This window comes from Paramormyrops kingsleyae, chromosome 6 (assembly GCF_048594095.1).
Source record: "Paramormyrops kingsleyae isolate MSU_618 chromosome 6, PKINGS_0.4, whole genome shotgun sequence".
In the NCBI taxonomy this organism is placed as follows: Eukaryota; Metazoa; Chordata; class Actinopteri; order Osteoglossiformes; family Mormyridae; genus Paramormyrops; species Paramormyrops kingsleyae.
In genome coordinates, this window is record NC_132802.1 from 35708013 (window position 1) to 35733163 (window position 25151).

At 44.2% G+C, this 25151-nt stretch overlaps 1 protein-coding gene and 1 non-coding gene across 2 annotated transcripts in view; one reads left to right on the forward strand and one right to left on the reverse strand.

The window, feature by feature from the left end:
* fgd (faciogenital dysplasia) overlaps positions 1–19904 on the forward strand; it is a 48624-nt gene extending 28720 nt beyond the window's left edge. The window contains exons 4-19 of the mRNA XM_023819364.2: positions 485–1112; positions 4358–4447; positions 5428–5564; positions 6215–6371; positions 6595–6733; positions 9058–9116; positions 9940–10086; positions 10530–10622; positions 10977–11056; positions 11492–11522; positions 12253–12357; positions 12961–13014; positions 13915–14019; positions 14173–14319; positions 17935–18075; positions 18828–19904. Coding sequence (XP_023675132.1) covers positions 485–1112; positions 4358–4447; positions 5428–5564; positions 6215–6371; positions 6595–6733; positions 9058–9116; positions 9940–10086; positions 10530–10622; positions 10977–11056; positions 11492–11522; positions 12253–12357; positions 12961–13014; positions 13915–14019; positions 14173–14319; positions 17935–18075; positions 18828–19052 — 2338 coding nt within the window. The 3' untranslated portion in view covers positions 19053–19904. The remainder of the gene's footprint in view (positions 1–484; positions 1113–4357; positions 4448–5427; positions 5565–6214; positions 6372–6594; positions 6734–9057; positions 9117–9939; positions 10087–10529; positions 10623–10976; positions 11057–11491; positions 11523–12252; positions 12358–12960; positions 13015–13914; positions 14020–14172; positions 14320–17934; positions 18076–18827) is intronic.
* A 2638-nt stretch (positions 19905–22542) lies between these two features.
* trnaq-cug (transfer RNA glutamine (anticodon CUG)) lies at positions 22543–22614 on the reverse strand. Its single transcript has one exon. It is a non-coding gene; the product is annotated as a tRNA-Gln (tRNA).
* Positions 22615–25151: the final 2537 nt, after the last annotated feature.

Sequence of the window (25151 nt, forward strand, 5' to 3'; positions counted from 1 at the left end):
GAAAAGCTGTTTTCATGATGTTGTAGAGTATAGCAACAATGTGAGCAGAAAAGCATCACGCTGACGTGGTGATTTCTACTCAGCAGCGATGCCTGTCTGGCAGTTCTCACGAACATGTTGTGGGAATGGTGGGTGCAACAATTTTTAGTCAGCTAGCTGCAGTGCTTGTTAGAAGCCAGGTCTGCATGGTGCTGTCAGGAGTGCGGTCTGTGTATGCTGTGCTGTATTTATTGAAGTATGGCGCAGCAGTGCCCTCATTTTAAGTTTACTGTGTGCCATTAGGCCACAGATGTACTCCTGGTCTCGGCCGTCCTTGTGTATTTTGCTGTCTGATGCTATCCCACCTAGGCTGTCCATGCTACTCCATGGTCTTCACTTAGTTGTCTGCTGCTGATTCCGACTGTCTCTGCTGGGGTAGCTTTTGTAAATTAAGGATAAGCAGTCGTCATTCGGCCTCACCTGTGGGCTCTGCTCTCTCGTTCAGAGTGCCGATCTTTGGTGCGCACCGGAGGGAGCAACTCCACCTGACGCTGGCCATGGAGGAAACACCAGAGGCCACACGAGATCCCAAAGAGCTGCCGTCCATGGGGCAGGGGACCGAGGACTCATCCCAAATGGGGCAACAAGCACTTAGCATCTCGGGAGGAACTGGGGACGTCATGGAGCTCTCTGCCTTGAGCACTTTGCGGATCGATGAAGGGAGTGTGGTGGGAATCGGGGATAGGGGGGGCACCGAGGACAGCGCAGGCAGCGGTGACCATGACACCTGCAGGACTGAGGGCCCATGCGAACTCGGAGACACCCGGGACTCGGGTACCATGGAGCAAAACGGCAACGGGAAAATCCCGAACAGGGACAGCGGCATAGACAGCCCATCATGCGCCGGGGAAGGCGAAGTCTTCACCAATGAGGATGCCATTGACGAGGAGGAGCAGAACGACAGTGTGACCGAGACTGAGACGGAGATGGATAGCGAGGCTAGGACCTGCGTGACCCTGGACAACAAGAGGGACTCGACACAGGACGAGGATAGTGACATGGACGAGGTCAGCAGTGGCGAGCAGGAGGGCGCCGAGCTCCTGAAGAGTGAGCAGCTCAGCAAGGGCCGCAGGGTGAGTCACTGCATCTCTCTGGCACAGCGAGGGGGTGTGATTGGGGGCCAGGGTGCCCGTCAGCTGGCAGCAGGAAGGGGTGCACTTTGGGCTCTTCTTCACTGCAGTTATCGTGTAAAAATCGACCAGTAGCATATCAAGCTGAATGCTTCAGAGACATGGTAGCTGGCGGGGGGGGGGGGGGAGGGGAGCATCAGAGGCGACCCCAAGCCGCACACTCAGTGTTAGTCTTCAAAATACTGTGGCGTCACAGAAGCAGCTTTACCTCAGCGGTCGTTTGCTCTACATCACAATTAATTTTTTTGACACGTTGGCTTGTGTTTTTCCCCAATTTTAAATAAAGGCGCAGCCCTGTGATGTGACCGGGCTGGCTGGTGCACTTTGCTCCACCTGAACAGGCTTCTTCATGTGTCGGCGAGCTCAGGAAATGTCGCAAGGGCGCCTTCTGGCCGGAACTCTAGAAGCCTTGTCATACATGGCAATGAAACCATTTTTCTGGGTGTTTTTTCTTTAACCTGTGCAATTAATGTAGGTGAACTTGCAAGTAGGCCTGCTTGATTATGGCAAAAATTATGATCATTTTGCTCACTATTGGGGTAACAGTTGTTTAACACACATCCTCATTGACTTTGGAAATATCATGCATTTATTGAACTTGTCTGGGTTCCTTGAACTCTAAATATAATTCAACTACGAAGCAAATAGAAAGGAGTTGGAAAGGGTGCGTTTGTTTTATTACACAAGACAGTGGGAGCATCATTGTGAAACGAAATGTAGCACGATAATCGATTTATTTCCATTATTTTGTTTTGATAATCATTGGAAGCCAAAGTCATAATTGAAATTAAAAATGGGTTAATTGCCCAGTCCTCCTTGCTATAGTGAGTGATGGGGTAGAGAGACAAGCTCAGCTCTTAGGTGCCTAAACACTGGTTTGGAGTTGGCAAATAATCATAAAGGGATTATTCAATGTGGAATGTAGTGCTGAAGTATGACAAGCTGCTTTATGCATCTATAAATCACTCTTAAAGGACTTGTCAATACACCTGGTAATCATTCTGTTTCCAGCTGAAGTCCAAAGTTAGTTACCTGGCATTTCTACATCACCTGTAGAGTGTCAGTGTGTGATGGGCTGTGTGCAGCTGTGGGCACTGCCATGGACTGCCACCATGGCCAGGTATGCCCTGTGCTGTCAGGATAAGCAGTTCTAAGGTGGATGGATGGACCTAGTAAGCGTTTACTGTTTGTTAACTATACATGTATAAATATTTACTAAGCATCAGCACATCCATGACTTGCTATATTGCTCCATCCTTCCATCTTCTATCTGCTGGGTCAGGGTTAGTTATGTTTGCAAGGTTTCAGCTCTGATACTTCCTATGGCTCGTCAGATACATTTACATATACAATGCACAGTGGCTGGTGGCAAAAAAAAGAGGATGTAAGAAGATAATGCATTTTTACTTCATTATGATAGTGAACTTTCCCAGAGAAGAGAGAAACTGTGTTTTTAAATGACAATAAAAATGCATTAATTTAGAGTGATTTCAAAGTTACTTTCCTCTTTTACAAAGCCAAACAATTTTGGGTGTAAGGTATATATGGTATATTTTTAGTGGCACGTAACGTGGAAATTATGAAAAAGCATTCACTTAGTGTCACACCGTGCTTAAGTAATCTTTATGAATGAATCCAGCATTTTCGTATCTGTACACAGTGACATGAGAAGTCACGAGTTTTCAGGAAAGACTTGAGTGTGTGAGTTAACTGTGTTGTAACTGGTTTTGTTTCTGAGGTGTAGAGAGTAAGCAGTCACTCTAGTGCCTGATTCTGCACCTTCAGCATTATATTCCAAGCCACACTATGCCCTCACCTCCTTCCCCTCTGCCATGTGGGGAGAATCAAGCTCTCACCTCCCTGTTTCCCTCTAGCTTACCTGGCCTGACATAAATCTCCTTCCCCGAAGGTCTTGAGGAGGAAAGACCTGCTACGTGGATTATTTTTGAAGGGGTGTCTGTGTCAGTTTGATCTTAATAATACCATCATGGCAGAGGATGTGGTTTAGCTCAGTTTATCTCAGTAGAACATCACAGAAAGAGAGAGAATGTCGATGAGATGGTTGTTTACAGGAAGGCTATAGAATGAATGCTTTATTCTTGTATGGACAGAGCAGACTTTCTGAATGGCTCTACATCTGTATAGACAGAGCTCATCTGTTTGTATATGGACCAAAACTGTGCGTTATTGTGTGGACAGAGACTGCTTTAGCTGGGTCTGTGCCTTTATAGATGGAGACTGTTCTTTAGCTGGGTGTCTGTGCCTGTATGGACAGAGACTGTACGTTAGCTGCGTCTGTGCCTGTATGGACAGACACTGTACGTTAGCTGCGTCTGTGCCTGTATGGACAGAGACTGTACGTTAGCTGCGTCTGTGCCTGTATGGACAGAGACTGTACGTTAGCTGCGTCTGTGCCTGTATGGACAGAGACTGTACGTTAGCTGCGTCTGTGCCTGTATGGACAGAGACTGTACGTTAGCTGCGTCTGTGCCTGTATGGACAGAGACTGTATATTAGGTGGGTCTGTGCCTGTGTAGACAGAAACTGTGCATTAGGTGGGTCTGTGCCTGTATGGACAGACACTGTACGTTAGCTGGGTCTGTGCCTGTATACACAGAGACTGTACGTTAGCTGCGTCTGTGCCTGTATGGACAGAGACTGTATGTTTGCTGCAACTGTGCCTGTAGGGATAGAGATTGTGCTTTGACTGGGTCTGTGGCTCTATGAATAGAGACTGTGCTTTGGCTTCGATAGTGCCTCTATGAACAGAGACTGTGCTTTGGCTGGGTCTATGCCTCTACGGACAGCACAAACGAAATTAAGGATTTAATTTAATTGGTATGTGATGTAACTGCCTTTATTATTCCTGTTGAAACCAAACATAAAATGAGGAATGTTGTTTGCACACCGACAAAGGTGTGCATGGGTGACCATAGTTATAGTCAGATAAACAGTACAGGTTAAAGGGTTAACTGATGATTATCTGGCAATAGAATTAGAGTGACCTCTAAAGTGTTTGCCCAGATCAGCATTGCATGGCATGAATGTCCCAGATTTGAACATATCTTGACAATACGCTGATGGAAACAGAGTTGTGGATGTGTCTGTTTGGATAAACGAAACACTGCTGACATTCAGCGCTGCGCCTCAGTTGTTGACTTCTTGCCTGCCTCATCTTCCCTCCCTAGTGCTCAGAGTCCAGGAGGCTGCTCAACATTGCCAGAGAGCTCCTCCACACAGAGGAAGCCTATGTGAAGAGGCTTCACCTTCTGGATCAGGTATGTGAGTTATGCTGTAGACTTTCATGTGCTCTTTGTAATAACCACCACAGTCTACAGTTTGATCTGGCACCACCTGCTTGTTGGCTCCCTGTACTGTATCAGCAGTACGGATGATGGATGGGTGACCTATATAGCCAACTTGTGTTTGCAATTGACTGTCTCCTAATGCTCAAGACCAGCTGGAATTAAACGCCCAACCCCTACTTATCATGCATGCTTATTTATAAAAATAAAAAAAAAACAGGATTAATTACAACCCTGGAGAGATTTTTAAACACACTCTAATCTGCTAGGTTGGATGTTATTTAGGGATGTCCTATTTTTCCCTTTATATTTCTGAGTTAAAACCATAACATCAAAATTGCAATTTATAGCATTGACTGTGTTTACTTGTCTGCAAAGCACCTTTCCATTCTGAGCGTGACTACATAAGATTAAAACGGAAATTTTAAGCTTTAAGAATATGAATCAATTTAATTTCATATAATGATATATTATATGCAATTTAATGACAAGAAATATTTATGGGCAGGTTGTTTCCTCTTTGTAATGTTATTAATACAACACTTCTAAGCATGTGCATCATATTATCAAACCACACGTTGTTCTTGATAAACTTTCCGAGGCTGTCTTGAGTCTTTCTGTTAAGGTTGCGTTTCTCTCAGCAGTGGGTCAAACTTACACAAGAAAAAAAGCTATTTGTGGATATGGTGGGTGTGAGAAACATGACTATGTGTCTTTGAGGGGGAATGAAACCCTCAGCTTTACAACACAGACCCAACAGCACAGAGACAGGCCTGGGAATTGGTGCTACAATGTCATTTATTTAAGGCAGGGTGTTTGAATTGAGGAGTCCCTCATTCGCTGACTTCAGAGTCGTCCTCATGGGTGATAATGCATCTGTCCTGATTTCTAGCTGAGATTTTGCAACCTACCAGATGTTGGTCTTTATTTAGTTTCTCTCTCCTCGGACGCAGGTATTTTGCACCAAGTTAACAGAAGCCGGAATCCCGCAGGAGGTCATCACTGGAATTTTCTCCAACATTTCCTCCATCTACTGCTTCCACGACAAGTTCCTCCTGCCAGATCTGAAGACGCGGATCTCTGACGAATGGTGAGGGGACAGCAGGCCCAGAACGACCGACTTGTTTGGGATACAAGGAGCTGTGTCAGCTGACGGGTGTGCTGGGGAGAAGCAGAACGTGGGAGTAATCATCTTCCCTGCCTGCTGACTGCTCAGTTACTGCCAGCATGTGCTGCCCATTCGGATCTGGGCCTCTCTGGGTAGCGGTGACTATACTGTGGAGGTCCCCATTCGCACTGAAACTCAGGGCAACATATCAAATGATCCTGTTTGCAGGACTCTTCACAACCCGTTACGTCAACTGGAATTGAGCTTGATGGTCCAGGCCAGCTAGGGACTCAGTATTAAGATATTCTGGTTCGGTGTGAATCCAGCGATAGTATTGATCTTAAAAGTACTCCTCATTTCATTTAAATTCACTTATCGTTAGTAATGCCGTTTACGCATAACATGTTCGTTCTGATTTCATCACAATATTACCCTTTCAAAGTAAGGTGCACTCCACTGCTGCTTCATTATGAATCATGAATAAATAGCAAAGGAAAGATAAAAATAAAACCTAAATGCATTATAGATGACATCACTTACAGGCAATAAAGCTGCCATTCAGAAAGTCCGAGAATGTCATGTCAGATCTGTACGTCCATGTCTACTTATGAAGCTGTATTTAACCATCACAGGGATTCAAATCCACGTATCGGTGATATCCTGCAAAAGCTGGCGCCCTTCATGAAGATGTATGGGGAGTACGTGAAGAACTTTGACCGTGCAATGGACCTGGTCAACACCTGGAATCAACGGTCATCCCAGTTTAAGAGCATAGTCCAGAACATTCAGGTGGGGATCTGCAGCTGCTTTTACGTCCTTGCTGGGCAACGCCGCCATCTTGGTTCATATCAGTATGTGTCCGGCGGTGGGGAGATGACCTCAGTCTTAATCTCAGGTGTTAAGCTATGCTGTTACACGTTAAGCAAGCTGAGGCACCCATGCAGATCCCAGCCTCTGTCATGGGCGCTGTGTTTGGCCAGCTGTGCCCCTGACTGCCCTTATCGCTTCACAGAAACAGGAAGTGTGCGGGAACCTGACCCTGCAGCACCACATGCTGGAGCCCGTGCAGCGTATCCCGCGCTATGAGCTGCTGCTCAAGGACTACCTGCGGAAGCTTCCGGAAGATGCGCTGGACAGGAAGGATGCGCAGAGTGAGTGAGCCGCTGGCCCCCGGGGGCCCTCCATGTGATTAAGTGGATGTGTGCCATTAAATCGGTGCAACAGGCCCCATAGAAAACCAGTGTTTGTTTGGTAAATCCTGTTGTACTTTTTCCCTCTCAAAGCCCTAGTATGAAATCAAAATACCCCATTTGTATGTTTCTCTCTCTGCCTCACCCTCTCCCAGTTTACACTAAAACAAATCTCAAAGGCTACTCTGTTCACATGCATTTTGGGGTACACAGCATTTTAAGCCCTGAATTGGCATTTTAATGTCCTTTCTTAGACTGGATAGAGAGCACACAAAGAGACAAATAGGATTTACCTTTGTAACAAACATGCAAACAGCAATTCTTCAGCAGCACACTTGCTGTGAGCTTCTCTTTAGTGGCTCTGATTTTCCATGTGGGAAACATTTGGAGCCACTTACGGTGATTTTGCCATGTTTACACTGATAGCAGTTTCATTATTTCATTGAGTCTTCAATATTTCAAGATGCCCAATATTATGCAAACCCTCTAGTTACAGGGATCTGATGCAATGATATGTGTGTGAATACAATGATAATTTGTGGAGATGATGACATACATGACTGGTAATATACCCCTGGTTAGCAGCGCATATGGTGGTTTCATGCGTTGTGCTCAGGGAGCTGGTGTGCAATCTCTCTCACTGAAAGGAATGGGAGCCTGGATTTTTCCAAAATGAATCAAACTTGCCCTACTATAGGGGGCAGGTTGTGTGAACTGGTGTACGCTCTGTTGTAGTAATAATTGCATTTCTGAGACCCTGATCCACCCCCCAACCACTGCAGGATGATGGAAGAGCAGTCATGCTGAGAGACGCCTGCATTTTATGTGTGTCTCTTTTAAAATATCTGTGGTTGTTGTAAGCTGACTTAACTGCAGGCTTGCAGATTATATAGTCTGTAGCTAGTAACTAATTGTGTGTGTGTGTGTGGATTATGAATATGCTATGACCATTTTTTTAGGTCCCCACTAGGGGAAACTCAATTTTATAAAAAATCTGTGACTGCAATCAAAAAACTAAAAATGCCAAAAGTCTTTTTGTTTGGTTACTTATGGTTAAGGTTAGGATTGGGTAGGGGTTAAAGTTGTCATTGTTGAAATTAGGGTTTTTCCCATAGAAATGAATGGACAGTCCCCACAAAGACATGAATACAATCGTGTGTGTGTCTGTGTGTATATGGATTCATAAATATCTTCAGGCATCCTCATCAAGGTTGAGCCACTGTCTGGTGTGCAGGGGGCCTGTGAACTGGTGCTTAGCCCTTAAGGCATCTCCTGTACATGCTAGATGCTAAGTGGCCTCCTCTTCAGTCCCCCCACCATTTCTCCTGTACACACACCTCAAGCCTAAGCTTCTGCTTTCTGCAGGCATTACAGTTCCCCTCTATGAGTTGCTGTTTGCAGTTAATGTGCTATTTAGCCGACACCAGTCCGTATTTAGATTTCACCATGCAAATACCATAAAGACTTATCAGTGGTGGCATTCAATGATTAAAAAAAGACATTTAATGATATGATCTGTTCTTCATTATTCCACAAGCTCTCATGTGTCTGCTGTAAATCCCGAGTTTGAGTTGCCATGGTCTCAGTGTGAGAGATGACATCGTTATGCTAATGAAACTTGTCTAGCAAATAAAACTGCTCTAGATGCAGGATAATCACCATCATGATAAAAAAAAATGTCCCAGGTGGCTTCTGTGATTATTTCCAGTGCTTCAGTGCTCATGCCGCCTTGGGTGACAAGTGCATCAGGCAGGCTGTTGCAGACCCGTATTCAGTGGTTATTCAGAGCGTTTAACAAGCTTCTCATTTGTAAAAAGGCCCTTAATGGGTAATACTCATAACAGCTGCCAACAGCCAACCAGCAGCCCCATGAGAAACACCAGTGACTGTTGGTTGATGTGCAACATAGATGCATGACCCTCAACACATGGCCTTTCCTTACTCCACTTTGTCACCAGATGGAGAAACAAAAACATAGCAATCGTCCGAAGACGTCTCCTGCTGGCCATGACCGCGGCCCAAAATAATATCAGAAAGTGCTTTCAAACTCAGACCTACTGTCTCGCTCAATGTGTGCAGGGCACCTCCATCCAGACGCCACAAACCAAGGACAAACACCATAGTTTCACCCAGAGCATCCAGGCACCTGTTTACGTCCTGCTTTGTTACCTTCCCTCAGCTTTCATTCTTGTGTCTGTTCACCTGCTGATCAGACCCGTGAGCATAGCATGTGGGCAGCTGCACGCCGGCCTTTCTGACTCTCAGTGTAACGCTGCCTCCTACAGATGCCCTGGAGCTCATCTCTACTGCGGCCAACCATTCCAATGCAGCAATAAGGAAAATGGTGAGCTGCAGCATTATGGCTCTGTCATACATTCCCTCCCTTCCTCTCTCTGTTTCTCCCACCAGTCACTTCCTCTCTATCTGTCCTTCCTTCTCTTTTGTTCTTCCTCTAACTCCCTCTCCCATCCACTACCTCTCCCCCATCTCCCCCCTCTCTCTCTCTGCCCCATCTCTCCCTCTCTCTTTCACCATCTCGCCCTCCCTCTCTCCCATCCTCTCTCCTTCTCCCTCCATCTTTCTTTGTATTGTTTCTGGCCACTTCACAGGATTGCTTCCCTCAGTATTTGGTGCTCAGAGTATTCTTTCTATCCCTCTATGAAAATGCCTCTTCACTCCCTTGCTTCAGCGTCTTCCTTTGCACTGCAAAGCACACAAGCCTCTTTGAAAGCGACTTCTTTTTGTTTCAATGACAATATTTCAGCTGGCTGTTCATGGCAGGAAGTGCCATTTCCTGTTTCAGACAATACGAAAAGCGAAGGCCATCTTACCGGAAAATAAGGCCCCCGCATTTCCATTAAAAGTATCCCAAAAAACTACCTGAATTATTGGAAATGAAATTTTATGTTTCATGTGAAATTTGGCAAATTGCCCAATTCCTGACTTACTGTAAATGCTTTACCTACAATTCAAAAGAAAATGGACATTTACACCCGGTCAAATTTTGTTTCCTTATAAGATCTAAGGAATGATGATTCTCTCAGCACTGAACTTCTGAACAAAGCCATGAATAATTTAAACACATTTTTTTACACGATGTAGTGACTTTTTCTCCATAAAATATTCATCCACGTGCCATTAGGAGACCTTGTGTTTCATTTGTTCAGGAAAAGATGAACAAGCTTTTGAAGGTGTATGAGCGGCTGGGTGGAGAGGAGGACATTGTGAACCCAGCCAATGAGCTCATCAAAGAGGGCCACATCAAAAAAATGTCGGCCAAGAACGGCACTGCTCAGGATCGTTACCTCTACTTGGTGAGTGCCGTTGGTTTCTTTGTCTAGTTCTTGCTGTGTTCTGATACACGAGGTTCAGTATGTTTTTGAAGCTGACTTATCACTATAGTGAGAGCTGTCATTTTGTGCAATGGGCTGCTTCCTCTGTGTCTAGCCAGACTGGCTTTCCTTCCCCAGAAGTCAGTTTACCTGTGTATGTGTGTGTGTGTGGATTATGTTTATATTACATTGCGGGGACCAAATGTTTGGTTACTTGGGTTAAGGTTTGGGCTTTGTAGAGGTTAAGGTTGACATTGTTGTGATTAGGGTTTTTCCCATAGAAATGAATGGACAGCCCCCACAAAGATATGAATACAAACGTGTGTGTGCTCATCTGCATGTTTCCTTGTCTGTTACTGTGTACGTGTGTGTATGTATGACGAGGCCTGGTTCCAGTCACTCTGTGTGCCCCATGTCTCTTGCAGTTCAACAACATGGTGCTGTACTGTGTACCAAAGCTCAGGCTGATGGGCCAAAAGTTCAGTGTGAGGGAGAGGATCGACATCGCTGGCATGGAGGTACAGCCTTCCGTCGCTCAGCTGACCTTGTCATACTCCTGCAATGCCTGGCGTTTAACCTGTCCAGTGTCAGTCTGATTAAATCCAGCTGTCATGAGTAGGTTATATTCAGGTTGAGCTCATGTAGTGGAACAAACAGAGCATTGTGCTAACAGTGTAAAGGTTGTGAGTTTAAATCCCAGGGAGTGCACGTACATTGTAACCCTTCCGTCTACTGCTGGTTGCTTTGGATAAAAGCATCAAACAAATAAAATGTAGTGATACTTTTTATCGTTTGTATGAAATTGACATAAAAATGTCAGACCCCTCTGGAAATATGATTATCAGCATAACTTACCCTCAAACATCCTCTAGGTGCAAGAGAAAGTGAAGCACAACTTGCCTCACACATTCGCCATCATCGGCAAGCAAAGATCTCTGGAACTGCAAGCCAGGTGGGGGTTCGGCTAGGCAGAGCCACAGAGTCCGGCGGGTGTCTCAGGTTTGGGCTTGGGGTGGACAGCTTGGGGTACCAGGAAAGTCAGCCGGGTCACATGTCATGTGACCTGATTCAGCATGGCAAGTCTCTCATATTTATGGAGGGAAGCCATCTCTGGCCCGGAGGGAGAGGGAAGGATAATATAGGTGGGGGAAATTATCAGGTATAAACTGTCACTGTATATACACAAATCTTTGTGAATCCTGCTCATTAGCAATTACTCTGGTCATGTGGAAAGAGCTCTCTCTAATTGTACCCAGGAACCTGCAGGAAACTGTGCACCAATGCTAGTTAAATCCATCTGGCTTTTAAATGGAGGACACAGTACTGCTTTTTAAATGTGATCCTGATTTATATTGAAGCAGACTCTTAATCACTCTTTGCACCTCAGGTCTGAAGAGGAAAAAGAAGATTGGGTCCAGGTGAGAAATTCTATTGAATCCTTTACTCAATTAGCTACTTGATTTTATCCATGAAGGCTTAACCTGTTATGGTTAAACACCAAGCCCACCAGAATTATAAATGCCCCCCACCCCCTCCCTCCTCATGACTGGAACTGACAACCACTGGGTTACATTTCCATGTCCTTAACTGCTACACTGCCCCCTGCTGTTACTGGTTGGTAGGTGGGAACGATAATTATGTGCATGAGAAGGATGGAGGTGACCAGACCAGTTAGGGAGTCTCTATAGCAGGAGGCCCAGTGCTACTGCTGCCACAGGGCCACCTCAGGCTACTGGGCTTATCCCAGAGATGAATGTGACCATCTTGCTGGCAAGCTGAACTTCAAAGCCCCCTTTGTGTGTCCATTTAGGTGTGGAAAGGGGCCTCGCTTGGCCGGTAGCGTGGCCTCTCCTCTCCACTTGCACCGGTTGGTCTGTTGAGGCCCCGTTGGTTCATAGGCATGTTCTGTCAGGCCCTTACAGTGGCAGTGGCTGAGGCCCAGGCAGCAGTGTCCCATGTAGTGCCGATAGCCGGATGCAGCAGAGCAGGCCACCATAAGACAGGAATCACGCTTGTGCTTTTTATTGTTTCTGTGTTATTGCTGCTATTAATAATGGTGTTAATAGTTTACACATTGCACCACGGGCATTTCTCTGTCCACAGCTGAGCAACAAATATACAACTGATGGCTCTGTCTCTGTCTTTTAGGTGATTTTGGGCACCATTGAGAAGCACAAACAGAACAGTGAGACCTTTAACAAAGCCATCAACAGCTCCTTTTCCCGCGACGAAGACCAGCTGCCTGAGTCTCCTGTAAGGCACTCTCAGTATTGCCATCAGCACCCTGTACTCTGTGGGGGGGCTGCTAACCACAGCTGGGTCATGTTCTATGTGTATAACATTATACTTTCTAGATGCTAAATGCTAGTTCACTGCTGTTGTAAACATTGTCTGTAATCTGAAGTGTGTTAAAACTTTGCACAAATAAGTTTTTAAAATAATTATAACCTGATATGGAATGCTAAAAGCTACATAAATGCGAACGACTTCTCTGAATCTCTTCTGATGTACTTTAAATAAACCAAACTGAGAGCCTGTGACCAAATGCAATGGTTCACTTCTCTGTCCAGAGCACTACTGCCACCTGGTGTCTAGAGAAATTATTGTTTATTTTTGTTATATGGTGTAAGTTAGCTAATCAATTGCGAAAGCATTGTTCTCTCTGGGATAACAAAAAGATGAAACTTGCCCAGATTGATACCTTTGCCTTGTAATTCACTGCTCCTTCAGAGACATGCAGTTCAGGTGTTTATGGAAGATGGATTGATGGGATTTTAAGTAATATTTATATTAGTTATTTAAAAGTAAACCTGGTTATTCAAGCGATTCTGACCGTGACTCTGACCTTTTCTTCAGGGCCTTTGGAGCAATGTGTCAGTAGACTCAGATGGTGGAGGTCTCCAAGAAAGGGTGAGCTTTTATTCTCTGGTGCAGCTCTAAATATGGAGCGTTCTCTGAGAGAAGAGCCAGATACAGATTTCATAGTATTACAATACAGAAAGCAGCATGCATTGCTCATTTATCTGTGCTTTATAGACGGCCCCATTGAAACAGGATCCATACTCGAGATCAGATTTAATAACATGTAGTGTTTGCTAGACATATAAGAGAAGCCTTTTAATTTACAGCCTTATTACAAGATTATCGGAACCATATGAATGCTTATTTTATTTCTATTAATACTCTGTTACTGTTCCCCAGAGCCTAGGGAGTGTTAAAATAGTATACATACCCACAAGCCCACTCCTGCTTCTGTGGAGTATAGTTCTTATCAGCATTAACGCTTGGCCAGCACCAGGCAGTATCAGTTCTGCTCTGTGCCTCAGATATCCATCTAGTTCAGCTTCAGCGAGATGTTCCCAGACTGCTGATGAGGTTCTGCCAGGGTGGAGACCATCCCACACTTGTCTTAGTTACAGGCAGACACCTGCTATCCATTCAATTACCTAGAACTTGACCATTCCTCCCATAAATGATGCTAAATATGTCACAGTGGAACAGGTGTCCTTTTCAGTTTCATTTGATGTCAAACTGCTAAAGGCACAATGTTGCGTATCTTGCCACTTTTTAACAGGGTAGTGTTCACTGGCTCTTCCCCATTGCTCTGCTGTAACAAAATGCAATGACTCATTGCAGTCCAGAGCCCTTGGATGCCTGTGTGGCACCAAACATTTGGGCCTCCATTATAAGAACACCAAACAGCAGCACCCCACATGTGAATGGTCTCCTTTGACCATCCTGTACCTCAGATGCTTTGCTGTAGAAATCTTGCCACTGGGCAAATGTTACCAACTGCCTGTTACCTTCCAGAAAAGCTCCAGGAAGAAGGAGAAGGAGAAGCAGACATGTAAAGGGTGCAATGAGAGCTTTCACTCCATTACCAAACGCCGACACCACTGCAAAACCTGTGGAGCGGTAAGAGTGTGGCTGAATGTAGTTGAAATCTGCTTAACTTTGTCTGAAATCCTGAGCACAATCTGGGGCGATGCCTGGTTTAGGGGGGCATGACTTGCCTGTGAATGGCAGCACTATGTGGGCGGAGCTTATGGATTCTACTTCCCTTGGCAGGCCATCTGTGGGAAATGCTCTGAGACTAAGGTTTCCGAGAACAAGACCAGCCGAGTGTGCCGGGAGTGCTTCTCTGGGATGGCGGGGGGCCAGGGGCCAGAGGGCCCGGGGACTGCCGGAGATCAGAGGAAGAAGGCCCATGTGGAGGTGAGAGTCAGGACCCACAGTAAAAGGGGGGTTTTATCCTCACAGCCAATGCTGGCTTTTGGGGCCCATGGAGACACTGGGCACCAAGTTATTCTCAGTGCCACTGTCTGGAGAACAGAGCAGTTCAGTTTGTTACCCCCAACTCAAAGAAGAGGACAGCACTCAAGAAACACCCCCTCCCTTCTGTTTATCTGTGACATAATCCTATTTTCCATACTATATGTGGATGTGTGCTGATTGAACTGTCTATTAAGCTGTGCATTATTGGTGTATTGAAATACAAACTAAAGATTTTTTTTAATAAATGCTAAAAAAAATGTGTAGATCAATATATGGGTCAGTTAGTGAGCTGCTCTCAACATCCATAATAAAAAGAAAAGCAACTCAGTACCCATCATGTTATTCATATGACTGGGCGGCATATCCTCCTGAGACCCAAGGAGAAAAGTGTCCTTCAATTGTAGGTTATTTGTCTTTGGAGGAAATAAGACATCTTACAATTTAGATTTTTTCAAATTTATTCTTATTTTAATTTCACAGCATGTCCTCTTTAGTGCACAACAAGAATACGTTTCCCAACATCAGTGAAAAAATAAATGCAAAAATACAATGTCCATTACAATGGACATAAATGAATAGGTCAGGTCTCAGGAGGATATGGCATGTTAGTGGTATGTCCCGGTGGTGTACGGCATGTTAGTGGTATGTCCCAGTGGTGTACGGCATGTTAATGGTATGTTCCTGTGGTGTAGGGCATGTTAGTGGTATGTCCTGGTGGTGTATGGTATGTTAATGATATGACTAGGTGGTGTACGGTATGTTAGTGGTATGTTCCTGTGGTGTAGGGCATGTTAGTGGTATGTCCTGGTGGTGTATGGTATGTTAATGATATGACTAGGTGGTGTACGGCATGTTAGTGGTATGTCACAGTGGTGTACGGCATGTTAGTGGTATGTCCCAGTGGTGTACGGCATGTTAGTGGTATGTCCCGGTGGTGTACGGCATGTTAGTGGTATGTCCCGGTGGTGTACGGCATGTTAGTGGTATGTCCCGGTGGTGTACGGCATGTTAGTGGTATGTCCCGGTGGTGTACGGCATGTTAGTGGTATGTCCCAGTGGTGTACGGCATGTTAGTGGTATGTCCCGGTGGTGTACGGTATGTTAGTGGTATGTTCCTGTGGTGTAGGGCATGTTAGTGGTATGTCCTGGTGGTGTATGGTATGTTAGTGGTATGTCCTGGTGGTGTATGGTATGTTAGTGGTATGTTCCTGTGGTGTAGGGTATGTTAGTGGTATGTCCTGGTGGTGTACGGCATGTTAGTGGTATGTCCCAGTGGTGTACGGCATGTTAGTGGTATGTCCCGGTGGTGTACGGTATGTTAGTGGTATGTTCCTGTGGTGTAGGGCATGTTAGTGGTATGTCCTGGTGGTGTATGGTATGTTAATGATATGACTAGGTGGTGTACGGCATGTTAGTGGTATGTCCCAGTGGTGTACGGCATGTTAGTGGTATGTCCCAGTGGTGTACGGCATGTTAGTGGTATGTCCCGGTGGTGTACGGCATGTTAGTGGTATGTCCCAGTGGTGTACGGCATGTTAGTGGTATGTCCCGGTGGTGTACGGCATGTTAGTGGTATGTCCCGGTGGTGTACGGTATGTTAGTGGTATGTTCCTGTGGTGTAGGGCATGTTAGTGGTATGTCCTGGTGGTGTATGGTATGTTAATGATATGACTAGGTGGTGTACGGTATGTTAGTGGTATGTTCCTGTGGTGTAGGGCATGTTAGTGGTATGTCCTGGTGGTGTATGGTATGTTAATGATATGACTAGGTGGTGTACGGCATGTTAGTGGTATGTCCCAGTGGTGTACGGCATGTTAGTGGTATGTCCCAGTGGTGTACGGCATGTTAGTGGTATGTCCCGGTGGTGTACGGCATGTTAGTGGTATGTCCCGGTGGTGTACGGCATGTTAGTGGTATGTCCCGGTGGTGTACGGCATGTTAGTGGTATGTCCCGGTGGTGTACGGCATGTTAGTGGTATGTCCCGGTGGTGTACGGTATGTTAGTGGTATGTTCCTGTGGTGTAGGGCATGTTAGTGGTATGTCCTGGTGGTGTATGGTATGTTAATGATATGACTAGGTGGTGTACGGCATGTTAGTGGTATGTCCCGGTGGTGTACGGCATGTTAGTGGTATGTCCCGGTGGTGTATGGCATGTTAGTGGTATGTCCCGGTGGTGTATGGCATGTTAGTGGTATGTCCTGGTGGTGTATGGCATGTTAGTGGTATGTCCTGGTGGTGTATGGTATATTAGTGATATGACTAGGGGGTGTATGGTATGTTAGTAGTATTGCTTGTTGTGAAATTTGGTGAAATTGTATTTTGTATGCTATGTTACTGCTATTAATTGGTAGTGTATACTGTGTTACTGATGATGTTTAATGGTGTGTGATTTGTTGTTTTTTTTTGCTTAGTGTTTAAGGCCTGGCCGCTTCTCAGCCTCAGAAATACATGGAAACTCTGGAGCATGTAGGGGAGGTTTTAGTGTGACACTGGTTAGTGGGTGGCCTGACACTGCAGTCCTCAGGTGCTATGGGATAAATCAGCGTGACTTACAAGACCCGGTTGCTCTGAGGAATGCACTTTCATGAGCCTCAGTGTGAGCAGCTTCAGGCATCAAATATTGCTGTTTTACCTGCATTGCTTGCCACCTTAAGTAAGCAATCAGCAAGTGCGTAATGCTGGTTTCTGCTGATCATAACATTCCTAAATTTCCTCGTAGATTTTATAGACCGGTGGTCTGAAGCAAATTTCAAGGGAGGTTCCAAGTCCTAATTTCACTACCTGGCTGTGTGCCTGGGTATCGTGCATAGATAAAAACCTGTGCATAGCCTTTTCAGACTGCACCGCCTAAATTTTCTACACAATGAAAGTTCTAGGATTAAATAGGTTTTCCATATTATTAATAAGTGCAGAGTAAGTGTTTTAATTAGGAATGATTACACATGAAAAGGAGGTGCCTGGTGACTCTGTATTTAAAATTTCCTTTGACTCGGTTCACTTGTGCCGTAATCCTGTTATGTTAATTTGACTGCACTGCTGTAAGGCCATTAACGTCGCACCCTTAACTAATCTCCTCCGCTCAGATCTCTGCTCTCATACAGCAGTTCCTTGTGGAGTTTCCCCTTGTGTCAGAAGAAAGGCACAGGAATACAAGGCAGTGAGGATTAGAAAGACTGGCTCAAAGGCGTGTTTGTTTGTGTGGCGCTGGGCAATTGTCTTACCACGGCTCCTTGACACCTTTCCAGCGGGAAAATACCGGACGTGATTAATGCCACATCCACAAAACTGTTATGCGATACATTAGTGCCAGTACCAAGCAGCAGCTTTCTCACATGAGAACAAAGTCAGTAAATTGTAATTAAGCGTTTTGTGTAAGGAAAAAAAATGGTAGTGGTTTTCTTTTAGCTGAGAGAAATTTGAAAGCTGCAGAAATAATCACACAGAGGGGGACTGAAATGGAAATGAAGTGAAAATGATTTAGCTTTTTTTTTTTTTTTTAAAGTGTGCTTTGTTATTTTAGACATTATATTTTGCCTTTCCCTGTGACCACACAGAAGCAGAACTCCGTACCTGCAGAGAGCTGCCACTTCAGTGGCCTTCTACACATTCAGGAGAAGGGGAAGAGCTGGACGAAGATCTGGGCAGTCATCACCAAGGCCGAGCCAAATGTTCTGTACCTCCAGGGTGCCGCGCAGGTAGGACATGAGCCAAGGTCACCTGAGCTCCACCTGCCCAGGTAGAATTAGTTCAGAGGATTAGGCTGCTCAGACAAAACACTGGCCCCTCTCAAGTGCATGGACAGGCCCTGCATACGGCCCTTTTCCACACCGAGCGAGTGCCTCTTTCTTACTCTGCGTCCAGGTGTTACTGCTGCTGCTGCTTTTGCTTTTGCTTTCATCTCTTAGGTCTGTTCATGCACACAGAAAAACAAACAAAATCAAGCAGCGTTCCTTTGCCAAGCGATTATGATTAATGAGCTCAGAGATGAATATTCATGTCTTCCAATGAACAAAAATACATCTCTCAGCAAGACGTGGGTCTGCTGCAAGAGCCCATGAATGTAACACCTGTTCTGTTGAGCGGCAATTACTCATTTGAAGGAGCTCAGACTGCATCACAGCATATGAAGCAGATCAGTGTTACACCTGTGTGTGACCCCTGCACATGAGACAAGGAGGCATTGAAATTATAACAACATATACACCACTTCACTGTCACCTGATACACCCCAGGAAGTAGCTGTTACTGGCTCTACTATGTTTTTATTGGACTGTATTGGTTTTTGAACAGCATTAATCTGAGAAATAATGCTTGTTGTCATTGTTGGTCATAACACCGTATATATCTTTTTTGCAAGATTCTCGTGGGGGGGGGGGGGGGGATGATTAATGTTGTGAGTTTCTGATGGGGTCCTTCATTAAATTGTTGCTGTGCCCTCCCCCCTCAGGAAAGCCGAGCGATCTCCTTAGCCGGATGTGAAGTGAGCACGCCCACAGAGAAGCAAGAGATGAAGTATGTTTTTCAGCTGAACCTGGCCCAACAGGTGCTGCTATTCAGTGCCCAAGACCAGGAACTCCATACAAAATGGATGGAGGTGCTCTCCAGGGCATCCAGGGGCGAGGCACCGACAGACACTCCTGTCAGTCAGGCTGAATTCAGAAAGAGTCAATAGTGTCCCGTCGCCCTTTTCCATGTACAGCGTACGTCTTACTTGAATTCACTCTACCGTGGCACTTTCCTGTTATATACTGTATCCTCAGAGGGACTCCTCCCCCAAAACCCCCTGTTTGCTATCACATTTATGTCTGTGCTTGTCTTTTTTAATTGTTCTTCTTCATTATTAGGGGAGATGAGAAAATATTTTGAATCCTTTTTTTGTATGACATGGCATATTCTCTAAGGCATTCACTGAACCATGGTTTTATTTATGTTGTTTTTGTCTGCCCCCACCACACCAAGAATGACATACACATTGTTAAGCATTATTCCTGCCCCATATCGCTCCCATCTGATCCAGTATTGACAGTAAGGTTTTACCCCGGCTGACTTCAACTCTCTGTCCCGGTGGCTGATCCTGTGAAGAATGTACAGTATGTATTATGTGTCTTTAGGGTCCAAAACTCCATTTTAAGTTATAAGAAGTCGAAGCTTGTGGCTGGCCACTGGATTGCAACCCATCTGAATATGTCTTCTCTGTGCATGTGATGTCACCTGTGAATCAGAGACTTGTCCCTTTTAGATCCCATGTAGACTACTCCTTACTCAATTATGGCAGGCTAGTCTCGCTATATAAAACGTACCAAAAAACAAGTACTGTGTGTTTGGCACCCTGCTCCCAGGTGAAAGAGATGAGACATGAGAAGGATTTCTGCCTGCATGTACATTTATATATGTATTGTGTTTTTAAACAGACCGGGTCGTCTTTAAATACATGTACATCCAGACTCATCACATATTTAACCAGGACCATGACATTGAAATACATAAGCAAATCATTAAATAAAATAACATGTACAATTCATAATTTGCAACATTGTCTTAATTGTATTCACTAGATGGGGAATACATATGGTCTTGGGACTTGGCTGCTGCCTCTTCTGACATTGCCCCAGACACTTTTCTCATTAACACGATAACTCAAAAAGTGTTTAATGGATCTTAAGCCTTTGCAGACACATTGTATGGATGAATATCTGGAAGTGACCATATGTTGAGACATATTGAACCAGAATTAAAATAGCACCGCATAGTGGTAGCAAAGACAAAGATCAAGATCGATCTACATGTGACTTCATTTTGAGACATATTGTGGCAGCGAAGGGTGGAAAGCAACTGCAGAAGACACTTAGTCTTGTGTACACACAACTGAAATATTTGATAGATCTGTTGTGGACTTCCCAGGGACATTGTATAGGATGTGATGTACTGGAATCTTTTTCATTTTGAGACAAATCATGTTGAAATTGAAGTAGTACCTCTTAGCGACTGCAAATGGAAGAGGAAGAACTGCTGATTACACTTGATCTTGTGAACACAAGACGTCAAAAACATTTCATGGATCTTTTTACAATTTCACAGAAACATTATATGAATGAGCATCTATATGTCTTTTCATTTTGACACAAATAGCATGAAAATTGAAGCAGTGGCATGTAAAAGGGGAGCCAAAGATGCAAATCTAATGAACCTGATTACACTGGGACAGTCAACAAAGTTGGGCTTTTAATAAAGATTTTTTGAGAGGTGGGGAAAGTATGTGGGGGGCTAGATATCGTAGAAGTTGGGGGTTGTGAGAGGAGTAGGGTTTAGATGGGGGTGACACTTTATGGTTCATTATTTTTGGTTAAAGACAATACAAGAATGGGATGCTTCAGTATGGACAACTTCACTACTGAAAGTGATAAATAAATGGCTTGCAGTCTTTACATAAAAGGTGTTTTCATCCTACAACAGGAATATGAAATAAAGGTAAATATTACAACACAAGTTCCTCAAGATAGAGACAGCACTATTACCCACTGTGCCACAGTGAAGCTGACCTGTGATTACATTTCACAGTGATTCAGTTTAATTCAATTTTAATTGTTCTTCCGCCTTTCACAAGTGTTCAATGAAGCAATTTTTGCACATGGGGTCACAGTGTGACATTTAACAAATTGACAATGCAAGATAACATGTATAGAACAAAGCAGTGCATGACAGTGTTATCAGACAGCATAACACAATACAAAAAGGGGTGTAACAGTGTGGTATGATATGTGTGGCAGTATATTAGCAAAACGATGCAGGACAATTCAGTGACTATATCTGCGGGTATGTAGGGAGTTCTAAGTACTAAAAGAGGTACATGATGTGAAGTGTGATTTATACAGAGATCTAACTTGCAGCCACATTTAATCTGCTTGTTGATCTGAACGACCCATCCACGTAAACGAGTTATCTGTTCTGACCATCTGAGAGTTGCCAACTTTGGTTAGCTGACTGGAGTGAGATTTTCAATTCGAGACAAGACTGTACAGTATGGTACATGTATGTAACAGTTTTATTATCTTGTAAATAGTCTGTAGGGTTTGCAAACTATCCAATTTTAGGTTTATAACTGTTGGATTTCTTGCGTGAGAGTCTGAAAGCCTGTCAAGTCAGACGCGAGAGTTGGCAATCCTGCAGCTGTTGCATACATGTATTTATAAGCAGATCAGTGTACCTGATTCTTCAACAAGCTAGCGGTGTTTCTTTGGTAAAACATATATATAGGAAATGTCAAAAATAATTAAAGCTTAATGCATCCATCATGTAGCATGGAGAAGCTTGCTACATACATTGACGTTCACACGAATGTGTTATGGTCTTAGGCCTTCCCAGCGGTCCGGTATTGGCGGTAAACGATAAACAACAACAGACGCAGTATTGCAGAAATTTCAGCGACTTGGTTCTTATATGTAGAGAATATTTTATTTTGTACTTGAACTAAGAAACTGCAGTATTCCAGCGCTGCATGCAATCGCCCCTTCACTGCTTGAGCAGGGTATACACGCACACCAACAAGTGTTGAGGCAGTGAACACAGACGAACATTTCTCAGGGCAATTACCGCGCTTTCGAGAGGTACCGGACAGCTGCATAACCTTGAGATACTTTTTTCTAGACTTGATAAACATTCCATCTTAAGCTCTTGCGACTGTTTTAGCTTTGCGGCTAAATAGTTATTCTATCTTATGTCAAGGTCCGAACGGTTAGTAAAACAAAGGTGGGTTTCATTTTCATGAGTCAGTCTTTGCAGCTGAATACATTTCAGCACTCCATAGTGTGTGTGCAAGCCAAAAAATACCTGTACTAAGAACAATTTATGGCTCAGATACCCTTAGCTTACAGCAGTCAGCTTATATCAGACTCTCCATTTAGCCATGTTAACGTTCTGTTTTGTTTTTCTTCCACACAAACATGAACAGGAGAAAACGAAGCCAATGACAGATGGTTTCTACTGTGACCTTCGTTAGAAAATCCCAGCTCATGGAACGAAGTCGAAACGTGCGGTCTGTTCAGGTTTTCACAGTCTGCAGGAAAGCATTACGCTGACACCATTTGTTTTTAAATTAAGTCTGAAATTTTTGTCACGTACACAGTTATACACAGTACAGTGTGTAGTGAAATTCTTGAAAACGAAGGTCCCACCGAGATTTGAACTCGGATCGCTGGATTCAGAGTCCAGAGTGCTAACCATTACACCATGGAACCTCACTATACGTCATTTTTTTGTATCAGAGCTGGTGACAGATTGTTGTCTCGACATTTTTTTTTTTTTTGTAATAAATCCTTTTTTGTGCTTTCTCTGTTGCGGACGGGAGACATGTTGTTCGGAATTAAACTCTTACCAGCTGTCCTCCCCAGTGATTACCCTTAAGTCTACGCTACTCGCCATGCTGGAAAGGAAGAGCATCTACGAGTTTCCGCGTGTTTTGTCTTGTGCGTCCCCGATGCACACTGGGAAATTGCAGGGGTCCTCTTGTAATCAGTGGTATTGCTGTCACAATTATCAGCTTTAGAATTGCCATCAAAGGCATGCAGCCGCTTTTGTGGGGTAGCCTCCAAGGGGACAAGAAGAAGAAAATTGTGAGCCAGTCATTTCTGTCACTGGCTTTGTTTCAGGAATAATAAAAATGTGATCAGCAATTAACACTTACACTGTTCTAGGTCATATACAATAGCGCGGCCATTATACTCATTTGTACCAGCAGTAATTTGTGTTAAAGGTGAATCATCAAGTCACTGTTCGGTGGAGGTGCAGTGAGGCACCTCAGAAAGTGATTCACTGGATCTTAGCTGCTCACTTGCCATTACAGTGAACCGTTATTTTTATTTGTTGTTTAATTTATGTTGTTTATGTTGTTATTGTGAGATGCCACCAAGTCAGAGTCAGCTCCTGGTATCCATTAGGTCTGTCTTCCCATTGGCATACTGCTCCTTATATTCCTCTTTTGCTTTAATATTTTCCAAGCTTTTCCAGTGCCCTGGGTTTTTTCATATCCAAAATACTCTTCCAATCTTGCTTCTCCCAGCTGTCAAATCCATAGGTATTTGATAAATTGGATAGTGTCACATCTAAAGTTAAAGTCTGGCAACAGTTTCCATAAGTGAAATTACCATTAAGTAAGGAACTTTCAGGTAGTAATGGAAAATGGTTTTACTTTACATAGTATACAAGACAAAACTTCCCTTCCTAAACTGCATGGCAGCAGGATAGCCTTCAGCAAACGGACAGCACAGAGAAAGGGATTTTTGATGACTTTCCTGTAACAGTGTTATTTTCCTCCCCATGCTTGGTCTGGATAGGCTCTTGTCTGGCCTCTTTTCACTCTGCCCACATAATGTAATTTAGCTGAACATGGGGGAATGTGATCGACATTTTCCACATTTATGTAATTGAGTGGGTCAAAATATAAAAATTAAATACTTATTTAAGAAAATAAATCAAATTAATTGTCCCTTTGATTATGATATTCTAAAGTGGCATGGATATGAAGAAAGGTTAGGTAAGTTCGCCGTAGACCCTGCTATCTCTCAGCAGAGGAAATACTATATGTGTGATTATACTATTTGAATATTTCTGTATGTACTATTTGTTCACACAATACCCTTACTCAGGACTGCTTTTAGAGAATGTCTGCATATAACAGTGTAACTCGACCACTGTCTTGGTCCTTTGTGGCCAAATGTGTGATGTAGCTTTATAATGAATTACTGCTGTAGGAAAGGGCTTCCTGTATCTTGCCTCAATGGTGAAACCCCCGTACCCGTACTTCTGAGAAATGACTATGGCCAAAAGCGCTGCAGAGGTTGGGTTGTGTACAGCCTCCACCACCCACAGACAGCTTCTTCCTTCCCCTTTTGTTTACGGTTACCTCCAAATGGCGTAAGGATCTACGTCAGTTTTCGCAGATGTTTTACTCCATGCTTGCCTGTGCTGTCTGGTGACAGCTGAGAAACATGTCGATTTTAATTAAGATGTCCGGGCATTCCTCTATGATGTCATAAGTAGTTAAGCTCGCTGATTTCTGCAGTCCCATCAATATCCCGCCAAATGTTTTTGCACACATAGCGTCTGCCTGCTTTTGTGAGGTTAAAAATAGTTTTCTTTTTCTGTCATCTGGCAAAAGTGATTCCCTTGCACTGCATGCCCCGTCAGCCACGGTTGGGGTGGAGATGATCAAAGCAGCTTCCACAGCCGCATGGCACAATGCTGCATGAAACTGCGGGGGGGGGGCGGTTGCACCTCTGCACCCCAGGAGGAAGCAGCTCCCCTTTCACAGAGCCAGAAGCACAGCGGTATGGTGAAATAGTTCGGACAGTGTGCTCACTAAGATTTTACTCACACAGGAAATGATCAATACTAACGTTACTGTTGTTTTTCCTTTTGTGTGCGGTATGGTAGCTTGTGTCGTTGCTTCTCAAGTATGTGGAGCATCATGGTACTACAAGCCTGAAATGGTTTTCCTGGAGCAAAACGCAGTATCTTCCTTAAGGTCAAACGTGTACCTTCAAGTAGAGAACCCATGTTCTGTATGCTCCCTTTCATAGATCCTTATGCGGCACGTCCTTTTTCCGAACATGCAACAAATTACATGTTTGGGCACCCAATATTTAATCGTTGGGACAAGGTATGGGTTTGCATTTGGGTATGGATGGTAGGGACATGTACCTCCCAATATTGTGTGAGAACCGTGTTTGTTTAGGGGGGGCGGGGGGTTGGGAGTCCCCACTAATCTTTAAACCAA